Source organism: Pleurodeles waltl, chromosome 10, assembly GCF_031143425.1.
Source record: "Pleurodeles waltl isolate 20211129_DDA chromosome 10, aPleWal1.hap1.20221129, whole genome shotgun sequence".
Taxonomy (NCBI): domain Eukaryota; kingdom Metazoa; phylum Chordata; class Amphibia; order Caudata; family Salamandridae; genus Pleurodeles; species Pleurodeles waltl.
In genome coordinates, this window is record NC_090449.1 from 813,956,253 (window position 1) to 813,969,334 (window position 13,082).

General features: G+C 38.1%; 1 protein-coding gene across 1 annotated transcript in view; it reads right to left on the reverse strand.

The window, feature by feature from the left end:
- The window catches only part of LOC138262456 (transmembrane channel-like protein 2), a 469,363-nt gene extending 460,171 nt beyond the window's left edge, over positions 1-9,192 (reverse strand). Inside the window, exons 1-3 of the mRNA XM_069212350.1 lie at positions 9,188-9,192; positions 8,686-8,841; positions 308-398 (exon numbers count right to left, since the gene is read on the reverse strand). Of these exons, the coding sequence (XP_069068451.1) occupies positions 308-398; positions 8,686-8,841; positions 9,188-9,192 (252 nt within the window). The remainder of the gene's footprint in view (positions 1-307; positions 399-8,685; positions 8,842-9,187) is intronic.
- Between the last annotated feature and the right edge of the window lie 3,890 nt (positions 9,193-13,082).

Genomic DNA, 13,082 nt, shown 5'->3' on the forward strand with positions numbered 1-13,082 from the left:
TGCTAAGCAACTTATTCTTTTTTTTACCTTTTGTAATAAGCATTGTTCATGTTGCTATATAAGTGGCTGCGTGTGAAGCAGCAAATTGAGACCAGCTGTTTATATGTATGGAGACAGCTATTCCCTCCGCCTCAACAGTAAAAAGCTGTGTTTGTCTTGCCGACAACATGTGTTACTTGCTCATTTTAGAATCAATATCAAAAAGCTTGGGTATGAGTTGGATTCAACTAACAGTCAGAATACAAATTTCTCATGACCTGTTCACGCTGCGAATTGGCTCTCAGATTTTTGCTTTTCAAATACATACCTTCATCATCATCACTTTGTAAGCATAGAATTTCTTGCCTTTTCCCTTGCCAAGGGCTCCTTCAAATTTTTCAACGAAAGCTTGTGAATCCCTAGAAAGGGGAATAAAAGTTCAATTTAACAAAAACGCATTGAATATAAATGTAAAATATACTGACGGTGGTTGATATGTGCTTGACAGCATTTCATTAATTGGACAGATTCTCATGGATGTATGAGCACATACTGACATGAGAAATTTAGCATTTTTAATGTGCGTCCGCTAAAGGTGATGTACCACCACCCTCTGAGGGAAATCTGAAGATTTGTATATCGACTAACGGGTATGGAGGAGGATAGGATGATCTATGTGGAATTTCAAGAAGTAATCAGTTTCTCTCCTCCAATATTCAAATCAGTTACTATGGCAAACTATGCTGGAGATAACAAAGCCAATCAGTGTGTGTTTAACTTATCAGTAAACACAGCTTTATTCATGTGTACAACCACTTCTTCAATTTAGAAAATCTGGTCTTACACTTATAAAAGGACTAACCAGACAATAATTTTCATGTGAGTAAATCTACTCTCAGTAGTGGAGTTTGCAAGGGGAGAAAAGATTTTCAGAGTATTCACAAACTTAGCTCCAAACCATTCCTACCCTTGAAAAGGTTGAAGATGTACCCTTGTCAAGGACAGGTGTAAACATATAATCAAGAAGGGAAATGTTAAGGGAATATCACAAAAAATGGCGGTATCCATGGGTAGAGCTTTCTACAAAGGTCAAAATATTTTCACCATGAAGAACTAAATAAGGAGAAAATATATTTTCACACTTAGGGAAGTATTCCCCAGGCACAATTGTACACTTCATGGAATAACAAATGTGGACATGCTTCAGCATGTGGGCAAATGTGAAGTCACTAAAATTTCTTTGTGCTATGCGTGGAAACCTCTGGCAGTGGCAGGTATTCAGGTCAGCCTTAAGAAGTTTGTAAATTCCAAAAAATGTGGCAATCTGCACTAACGAGAATCTGAAAACATGAAGATCTGCACACACTTTCTGTGAAAGAGGCACAATCTGTTCTGTGAATGATTAGAAAATATAAAGGAAGAAATGAAGACAACTTATCTTTACCTCAAAGACCATGATGCACAATGAGGCACACTAGATCAGAGAAGAGGAAAATGGCCACTCACATTGCTAAAGTAAACGTACATATTTCAGAATGTGTTTTAAATAGCAGTGTTTGAAAGTAAAGTTTGTTTTCTTATATACAAAGGTAAGACTACTTTTCAGTTCTACAACCTGACCTATATAATATATATCTCAATTACTGAATGGTTTCATTAGTATTGCTAAAATGTATGTACTTATATTGCTATCTAGAGGATGGAATACCCTCTACTGTATGCCTTAACAATATTGCAAATTGCTGTGGCATAATGTGAACACGAAGAGGAACGATGGTGAATGCCGAGTTCCCTTCTATAGTCACAGAGCTCCGAGGTAATTTGCAAACTATGTTCACTTATCTTGGAAGATGCTTTATTCCTTGTAACACATGAGGATAGGCATCAAGCAATCCTTTCCATTCTTTTAGGATCAGTTAGCATTCCAAAACATCCTTTTGTACCATGCAGATGCTATCATAAGGTTACCAAACCATATTTTTGCCGGGTTTAAGGTTACTGTGTGAACTATTAAGCATATTAATTGGTATTGTGTTTACAACAAGGTGTACAATGTTTGTCACTATCCATTTTGGAACCAGCATTTTGGTGTGGGGAACCTGTCACAAACATTTCATAATTGGGTCTATTATTACTAAGAATTTGAAAATTCTGGGTAATTAAAAAATGTACAGTAATTAGATCACTCTACATTTCTGTCATTACAACACAGCTCCAAATACTTATTTCTGAACCAGTATAGTTAAAATAAAGCAAAAAAAGAGTTCATCGCTTTTTACATTCAGATGTCTTAAGAGTGTACTGTAGATCACTTTCATGTAATGTTTAGTTTGAGTCACCTGTAATTCCAACCATCCAGTAGGAGGTTTTCAGTTTGAAATTGTTGACAGACTATTTTCCATTTAGTATGAAAACATTTAGGGCCCAAGCAAATATGCACTAATCTATTTTCAACTGTAAACATATAATTACGACTTGGCCCTTGGGCACCTAATAAAAGATTCAACAAAAAGATGTCAATGCTGCTTTTCTTTCCATACTCAACCTCGCTGTAACCTTTTCTTTATCCATAAATTTGCCTTGCCTCAAATTAGGAGATTACAACCCAAATCCTAGCCCACATAGATTCTCCAGACAGTGTGCCACCTGAATTTTGAAGATGGAATATCATGGTATAAGAATAATGAGTACCTGTAAATTGCGCCCTCACCATGCACTACAAATTACCAAACATATTACAGCACTCATGGTATCTTTGATTACATCATATATAACATCAATGTAATATTTGCAGTAAAAGTTTTGGAGAAAAAACTGTGCATGGCGGGGGCACGAATTATAGTTACCATAAGGCATGAGTTCTAGTTACTTGAAATAACTATAACTATAACACATGCATTTCTATGGTTTTACATTTTTCTAACGCCCCCATTTCATTTGGTATGTTAAGTAAACAATTTTTTTTATTTATATATATATATATATATATATATATATATACACACACACATATGCACATATATATATGTGTGTATATATACATATATATATATATATATATATATATATATATAACATATATATATATGCATATATATATATATGTGTATATATATATATATATATATATCCAGAAAAATTGTGTATTTAAATCGCACACCAAGGGCTGCACATCATTCAATACCAGGTGGTAAAATACTCAAAAAAACACTTATTCTCGATAAATTCATCGGCTGCTATTTATTGAAAAAAGATTAGATTGCAGGTAAATCACACCAGCAAAAGTTAGTACAAAAAGCACAAAAAAAAAAGATTGACAATGTGCCCACCATTCAAAAGACACACACGCTGTCCCAACCAAATGTCTACGCGTTTCGGCCGAAGCCTTCAACAGGACATTGGCAGACATTTTACACTCAACTATTTAAACCATATAGTCCTTCTTTGATGTTCATTGCATAGCTCAAGAGAAGTGCAAATGGAGCGGCCATTTTATAACGTCACAATTTTAACTTAAAAATGAGAAACTCCTAATCCTGTGCATGTTTTGAAATAAACTATGAACTAAAAATGTGACATTATATATTTCTCTCATATTATAATACATTATCACAAATATAGTCTGGTCACCTGTGAACACTAAAAAATTAATTAATTGTAATCACAGTCTACAATTCTTGAATACAAAACAAATCCCATGTATGCTATTTTTTTCCTCTCTTTCTCAATTTTCATTTTTCCTTTTTCCTTTTACTCTTGATGTCCACATATTGCCCACTTATACCTAATAATTTTAATTTTGATTTTGATTTTAGTTTTAATTTTAAAAGCCTGATATATAAATGTAATTAATTAATAATATAAATATATAAATATATAAATATATGTACTGCCAATTGATTGCAATACATCCACTTCATATACAGGCTATAAATAGATGACAAATGATGACAAATAAATAGAGTAAATTCAGTCAATTCTGAAAATACAAAATAAAATACAGGTAAAAGCGATTTCAACGTGGAATAAATAAATAAATGGATATTCATCATCATAATTCATTAAATTAGTCATAGTCCTATAAATTAATATATTCTAAAAGGAATCTGAAGAGATTAATTAATAGATCCATATCATAGGTCAAATTGTTATCGATTAGGAAATTGTAAATAAACCCCACAAATTCAGCAACAGGAGAATGTATATGTGCGCCGCTATCCTCCCCAAGGACCTATGCAACAGCATAGGAATAAAATAGATGAGTATAACACCCTAAAAGTGAATAAATTATTAATAAAAAATTATTACCAAAATACACTAAGTTTCAATCCGGCAACATGCTAATAATAATAATAATAACAATAATGATAGAATCAATCAGTAAGGATCCTAACAAAACACAATATTCTAAAAAAGTCATCAATTTCATTTCATGTTTTCTATTGGACAAAATCTATGTGTGAGAAAATGTAAAAAAATGTGTATATCTCTGTATGGGAAAATCTAAAAACTTACAGATGTACATGAAGCTCTGCGTCCAAGTTGTGACCCCAAGGGTGTTCTGTACCTAAAAGTAAAATAGTTTTGGACTCCATTTGTCTCAAATGTGCAATTCTATTGCCTCCTCGGGGATGGGCCGCAATGGTTTTAACACCATAAAATGCTAGGGAACTACAGTTACCTTCATGTACATCCCAAAAGTGTTTAGCTAAAGGATAAGATGGATCATGATTCTTAATGGCTCTGAGATGTTGCAGGAACCTGACTTTCAGTTTATGAATGGTACTGCCCACATATTTTTTGCGACACCCACATTCAATGACATATACAACGTATTCAGTTTCGCATGTGTTACGTTCAGTTATGTCACAAATTTTTCCTTCGAACGTGGTGTATGTCTGAGTATTCTGTGCATACAAACATGATTTACAATGTCCACATTTCCAAAAGCACAAGCTTTTTTTTTTTTTTAGCCAACCATGACATATTAGTTTTGGGACTCTGAAATAGGCTTCTGGTAAGATGGTTACCCAAAGATTGAGTTTTGCGATATGTGATACATGGATGTGGACCTATACTGTCCTTGATGGCAGAATCATGTCTCAAAACATGCCAATTTTTCTGTATGATATTATTTAAATGCGAATGTTGAGAATTAAACTCTAAGAACAGTCTAGGTGATGATACCTTATTGTGATCTTGATTATGAATATTATCAGGCTTGAAAAGCAATTTTTCTCGAGACATATTCAAGACCCTCAAGTGTGCATCTTTAAGGATCTTCAAAGGATATCCTCTCTCTAAAAATCTCTGTGTCATCGTCATGATTTCAGTCTTGAAGCAATCATCATTAGAACAGATTCTACGAGCCCGTAAAAATTGACTATATGGAATACTCCATTTCAAAGCTTTTGGATGACCACTATTGCCATGCAAGATTGAATTACAGGCTGTTGGTTTACGAAAAATGGTTGTCTGTAAGACATCTTTTTCAATAGAGATCTGGACATCAAGAAATTCTATAGTTTGTGCACTATATTTCAAGTCTAAGTGAATGTTCAGCTCATTGTTGTTCAAGATATCAACATATTGTTTGAGAGAAATCTCGTCACCATCCCAGATAAGAAAGAGATCATCAATATATCTGACCCATAGTATCACTTGTTCCATGTATTTACCATTAGAGTCAGACCAAGCTATCTCCTTTTCCCACCAGCCCATGTAAAGGTTGGCGTACGTGGGAGCAAATGAAGCTCCCATTGCAGTCCCTTGTTTCTGCAAGCAATGTTGATTGTCAAATAGAAAGGCGTTGTGGGTGAGGCAAAATCTTAACATGCTAATTAGCATGTTAGTATGTTGAAGAAATTCAATTTTACGAGTGCCCAAGAAGTGACAACATGCTTGAATGCCAAATTCATGCTTGATGGAAGTGTATAATGCAGTCACATCCATGGTTACCAATAGATAGTTGGGTTGCCATGGAACATTGTGAATCTTAGCAAGAAAGTCATTGGTGTCTCGAAGATAAGACGGCAATTCGGTGACAAAAGGACATAAGAAAAGGTCCAAGAAACGGGAGGTATTTTCTAATAGGGATGAGTTCATACTCACTATAGGTCGACCAGGAGGATGTTTTGTATTTTTATGAATCTTTGGTAGAAAGTAAATACAAGGGATTCTAGGAAACAAAACTTTGAGATAAAGATATTCATTTTGGTCAATTAGCCCTTTAGTGTGCCAGCTATCAAGCATCTCCCAGTAGATGGTTTGATATTCATTAGTGGGATTAGTAGTTAGTTTTTGATAATGTTGTTTATTGGAAAGTTGATGATTAGATTCCTTCATATAGCTATTAATATCCATAATAACAATATTCCCTCCTTTATCGGAGGGTTTGATGATAATTGTGTTATTGGATTTAAGCTCATTTAGATCTTTCCAATCTGAGGCTGAGAAATTCACTCTTTGGGCTTTTTTCATTTTAACCCTTTTCCAATCATTCCGAAACCGATCAACGTCATCAACTACCAATTCATAGAACAAATCAATCATATTACCAGTCGGTAATTGGGGATTAAATCTGCTGGAGGGCTTAAGCCTACTGGCAACGGTCTTATTAGTAACAAATCCCATATCAGTCAAAGTGTTATTCTCTTCACCTATATCATTGCTAACATCATCCAAACAACCCAACCTGCCAATTTCTACTAAATCAGGCGCTTCATTGACATGAAAACCAGATAAAGTGTCTACATTAATGTTGGAACAAGATGTAGTGGCCTGTGTTGTCTTGGAAAAATATTTCAACAGCCGCAACTTACGTGTATATTTATACAATTCTATTCTGGTGTCAACATAATCCCAATGATTATCAGGACAAAAACTTAATCCTAAATTTAGAATTCGCTCCTGATTAGAGGTGAGCTGTACTTTAGAGATATTTACAATGATATTGGAATTGTCAGATCGAAAGGTCCTCTCTAGTCTTGGTATATATATCTTCTAGGTACATGGATGTGGAGTTGAGCATAGTAGAACTATACTTCCTCTATATTCCGTTATCTTTTGATATTTTGTTGTTCAATATTTTATCCACAATATTTTTGTACCACAATGCTCATATCCTCAAAATTCACTACTTCAAATTTCCAGCCATATCTTGACTACTGTAAATTATGGTAATTGGCAAATTTCAACTTTCAAAGTTTATTTTTTCCAACTGCATCTTTTCTTACTAAAGGTGAATGTCTCAATCATTAAAGGACTCATTTCGAGGCAGAACAAGGTGGGGAATTTATTTAATAAAGCAAATACCAACACACCAGGCTAGACATATTTACCGTGCACATAAATACCACCTACTCTGTGTCCCTGACCACGAAATGAGGCATATTGTGCAGTTATTACTTATCACATCAAAATGTACCATGAATATTTCTGTTATGAATATTGTCAGAAATTTCCTTGCAAAATCTGTCAGGGAAAACTGCACGTTGCGATAACTGCCACACAATACAGTATTCCGATATCTGTGTAAAATCCTATTTGCACAAAGATCAAAGTGAACACCTAAACTTGTAATAGGGACTTAGGCCCTCATTACGAGTTTGGCAGGCGGCAGAGGCCACATGCCAAACTCAGACCGCCAGTGCGGCCAGAACACCACCGGCCCTATTACAAGTTTCCCGCTGGGCCGGCAGAAAACAGGTCCTTAACACTGAGGCCGGGTCATAATCGAGCCGGTGGCAATGTGGCAGTGCAGCAGGTGTGGTAGCACCTGACTCGCTTTCCACTGCCTGTATTGCTGGCAGTGGAAAGCGTTATGGGCTGTCCATGGGGGCCCCCAATGTCCCCATTCTGCTAGCCTTTCTATGGTGGTCCAACCGCCATGAAAAGGTAGGCAGATTGGGGAGTCGTAATCCCCAGGATGGATTACAACCTCCGAGACTGCCAGGCTGTTGACTGGTGGCAAGCTGGTGGTGTCGGACTACCATGAGTGAGGCGGTCTGACTGCCACCGCAAGTCCGGCAGTCTTAAGACTGTCTGGCAAGTAATGAGGGCCTAAGTCTGTGACGCTGACAATGCTCTGCTGGCTCTAACAGCAGGAATTCTTAACTAAAACCTAAATTGTGAAAAAGTAGAGCAGTGATGTATTTTTTTTAAATACAAGTCAATGAGTACATTACAACTATGCTTCAGAAAGGCAGTTATGTACAGATGTTGCAAACATTTGGTGGATTGCATACGTTTTCCCTTCAAATTGTTAACAACCTTGACTGTGGCATTCTAGTAATTCTTAGTGCACCAGGATGTTTACGTTTTTTTTTTACCAATGCAGTATTTATTAATTGATGTGTGTTTAGGGAGTCCTTCTTGTCCTTTCTTCTGATATCTTGATAACTGTATTTAATTAAAAAGAGAAGCATGGGTGAAGTGTGCGGTATCAGTTTACTTGTGTCCGCTGCAGCTTTGCTCTCCATTTCTAGACAACCATCAGATGGTGTTACCTTCTTGCAGAGAACCGAGACGCTAATTCAAGATTGTCTCGGCTGGTGTCCAAGAAACTCAATCAAGTGGAAATACAAGCACAATAAGGGGGGGAACGTATTCTAGAAATGGAGGGACTAAGTATGAAATACTCTGGATTAATTAGTAATGGGGCTGTGGGCTTTGCACTGTAGTGGCGGAATCATTGCATCAGGTTACCGTAAGAGTGACAGCTTCTTCTTCATACGCCAAGGTTTGTTCCTTATGGTCGCTATTAGTTTCTTCTTTTCTTCCACATGTTCCTTCAGTTTTTCCATTTCCTCCTCAGTCATGGAAATCTCATCCTCTTCAGATCCCGCATCAGACTCTGTGGGGCTTTTGGAAATAGGACAACAATGCACGAATTAGAACAAATGAATGTGCAAGGAACTCGTTCAGAAACAAAACTTAAATGAACTGAAATATAATACAATAAAATAAAGCTCCTGATAGTAATCTGTTTCAACAGTGAGCGCATTAAATGTGGCTGCTAATTTCCGTATCTGTTTACTCAAGTGAAATAATGGAAAAATATTTTTTTGGGAAGTTAAATTAATGTTTCTCATTGTCTAGGAGAAGATTAAGTCACCAGCGGCTCTTTCCTAACTATCCAGTTTCATGTGTACTTTTAATTACATTTAGTCTCTTTCTCATTTTCTTGTTCAATTTTCAATGCTTTTACATCATTGGCAATTTAATTGCGATTTAATATCAGAATTCAGAATGCATGGTCTACATGATGAAATAGGGAACCAGTGTTTTTTTCTGTTTTTCTTAATTGGACACAACATATGGCTGGTTATTAGGTTAAAATATAAGCCAATTTGACTATGACTGCCTATTGAAAGTAGAAATAAGGATTGTAAAGGCCACCTTGATTGTGTCTTTTGATGAAAATATTTGGTTATATCACACTATGGCCTTCAAGCCCATCTGCCGAAGTCCCGATGGGTAGGTTGCCGCCAGTATGGCAGCCTCCCCGCCAGGGCCATTACAAGTTTCCCACTGGGTATTAGAGCAGGCAGCAATGCTGTAGTGCGTAGGGTGCACCAGCACCCATCGCAAAGTTCACTGTCAACATTGCGACAGCGCTGGCCAGGGGAGCACCTGCACTGCCCATGCCAAATGCATGGGCAGTGCAGGGGCCCTCCCTAGTGCCCCCTGCACCCTGCCTCTGCCAGCCTTTTCATGGCGGTGCTACTGCCATGGAACCGCTGATGGAGAAGGGGGTAGTAATCCCAAGGGCAACGTTGCCCTGGCGGATTAGGGCTGCCAGCGTAGCCAGACCAATGTGAAGTTGTAATCTGGCAGTGCTGGCGGTCCGACCACAGCGCTACCACAGCGGTCATAATATGGTGCTCCAAACCACCGCAAAAGCGAGCCTGATGGTCATTAGACCCCCAGGGTCGTAATGAAGCCCAATGTGTCCATTACATTCAGAAATATTTATTGTGCCAGCTTATTCGAATAATGAAAGGTAACCAGAAGAAAGAGTATAATACAATATTTTGCAGACTATGGCAAGTCAAAACAAGCACTGGCAAATCAATAGGACTGGCTTTTTGTTTGTGGAAGTGTTTAGTGGTAGATGGTCGAAGTTGCCCCAACAGATGCATTTTGTGTTGTAAGTGATGTACTTAAAAGTCATGCACAGCAACATTTTACATAGTGGAGACATTCGACAAAAGGTCAAAATTTTTGTTGCTTTTTTAGGAAGCTTATGTCTGAGCACATTTTAACATTGTGAATATAATAAAAGCTATACATCCAACAACATCTTTGCTACAAAGCAAAGCAAATGTCCGGGCAATATCTATTATTGACTAGCACTGTGTATTTTGACTTCCTGTCTCCTTCAATAATAAAAGCGATGAATTAGCAATAAAATGTTGTCATGTCATAAAGAAATGTTCAAAGAGCAAAACACAATCACACTGATGGGTGCATCTGGTGTTTAATACAGTGAGTATTTCATGTCCTATCAGCAACACCTAATTGGCGCTACAAATGAACAATAATGGAACTAATAACCATCCTCGAAATGCCATTGGCTTAAGGCACTGTTCATCTAAGCGATGGCAACGCATGAAAAACACATGAAAGCTGCAAGAAATTGGAGCTTTAGTTGAAGGTTTTGAGAACCAACTCAGATAATACTCATAAATCTTCTCAAGGTGAGTCACAAAAGTCACTAAAAAATCCTATGATCAACACCCTGGTAGCTATGTCACAGAGCAGCCAGGCTAACGTGCACATAATATATAAAGTATTTATGCAGTACCCAAACAGCAATAAAGTGAAAACACCACTCAAGAAAAATCCCAAACCAATTTAGATAAATAGAGAATATTTGAATACATAAAATGACACCAAAACTACAAAAATCCAATTAATAGGCCTAGAGTTATGAACTGTTCAAGTTTGTCTTATATATAGCACAACAAAGCACTAAGCACCACCAGTGGTAACTGGTTAAGATTTAAGGTCAACAGCAACAAAGTGTGAGTCAGACACACGGGCCACGTTCATCCCGGTCACAAAGATTTTTTCTCACTTAGAATCTTTCATGTAGGTAGAAAGTCTTCACTGGTCTAGGCAGCTGACTGGATCCAAGGAAGGGCTCTTTGACCACAGTGAGACCCTAAATAAGGTCTTTGATCTGATCAGACGCTGATCAGTATTGGGCCAGTTAAGCCGTTGAAGAAAGTTGTCTGCATTGCTTGGATGCTACTCAGCATCGAGTCTGGTGAGGCTGACGTTCAGGTGTTGCTCAGCATCAAGTCTGAGGAGACTGTAGATTGGGTGCTTCTCCGTGTTAAACGTGGTCACGCTGCCTACAAAGGTTGTTGGCATTGAGTCCAGTGAACCTATTAATTAAGCAGGAGGGCTACACTCTAAGCAAAGCCAAGAGTCCAGAAACTTGGGGACAGTACATGGGGTCAGGACTCATTCACACAGAGGCCATCAGAGGGGCCCAGGTCAGGTCCAGTAGGGACTGGTCAGCTGGAAAATGCATCAGGAAGCTTGCTGTATCACTAATGATCAAAAAGGAGGTCAGCCAACTAATCCTTGGAGTCATTTCTGGGATTCTGGGTTCAAGGTAAGCAGGTCCAGTCTTCCTTCAGGTTCATTAGACAGCAGGACCGACCTTTTTCTGATTCTTCTCAGGTACAGGAGTGTTCTGGGGATGGTACTGGGGATGCCACATTTATGCCCAGTGTCAGCCTGTGTGGGGAGGCAACCACTGTCCATGCAATAGTCAATGTCGAAAGAGTTCTCAGATTTGATCCTTCCTACTTTTACAACACTTCCTGTGTGTTTTACTACTATCCCACAGTACCTCCCTCTACCTAAATTCAAGATGGCAGGACCTTTCATCCCTTAATCAGACCTCTCTGGGCACACCTAGAGATATGCTATTATAATAAGCAAAACCTCCCTTGTGGTCACTCCAATCCAGTTCTGGGGTAGCTGTCCCTCCCATTGGACGTGGAGCCAAGCTGACTATAGGGACAAAAGAAGGGGACAGGGCTGGTGTCAGATTCGTCTGCTTGTGAAAGAGTAGGACTCTTGGAAGTGTGACTAGTATTTGGGCACACTCCCCAGGCCATTCTGTCAAAAGAAGACCAACCTTTCCCCATACCAAAGCCCTTTGTCCTCTGTCTGAGAGCAATCTACATCTCACCACAGGGGAGCCATTAGCAGTCATGTAACAGTTGATTACTGGCAGAGATTCATCTAAACGTTTGGGCAGGGAGAGGTAACATTTCTAAAACTATATTATTCAACATATCTAAAATGTAATCTTACCATTAAATTAAACTTTGAAAACCAATTCAAACACACTTTTGAATTATATTTTTGATGGCTTTATCAGTATAAGGTGGTATAATGTAATCTAAAGCTTTCCTGAGACACATCTAACTTTGCCACAGTGAAAAAGGCTTTTGAGGCCTATTGCAAAATGGGCTATTGGTAAGGGCAGGTAAGTACCTACACTTAGCAACAGACCACTAACCTCCACTTAGGTCCAGTAAGGTCTCAATAAATTAAACCTAGCTCACCCCTTGTGTTAGAAATGGGGTCTTTGGATGCCAGTTAGGTTACCCCCTGTCCAAGCAAGGACCATCACTCTAGTCAGGGTAAGTCACACACAATCCAAATTATCCTGTGCCCTCCCTCTGGTAGCTTGGCACTGAGCAGTCAGGCTCAACTTAGAAGGCAATGTGTAAAGTATTTGTGCAATAAATTATACAATAACACAATATAGCACCACAAAAATACACCACACAGTGTTTAGAAAAATATATAATATTCATCTGGATATTTGCAGGTCAAAACAATCAAAGATGCACTGAAAAGTGATATACATTGTCTTAAGTCTTTTTAAAGCAAACAAAGTCTTTTTCAAGCACAAAGTACCTAGTTCGCTTGAAAAATCTCCGCAAAGGGCCACAGAGGAGGAGAAGAGTGGAAACAAAGAGGTGTGCATCGATTTCTCGGGCCGCACACAGCGATGCGTCATTTAGTTTCCACGCAGGGATGGCTGTGCATCAATTTCCGGCACTCGGTCATGG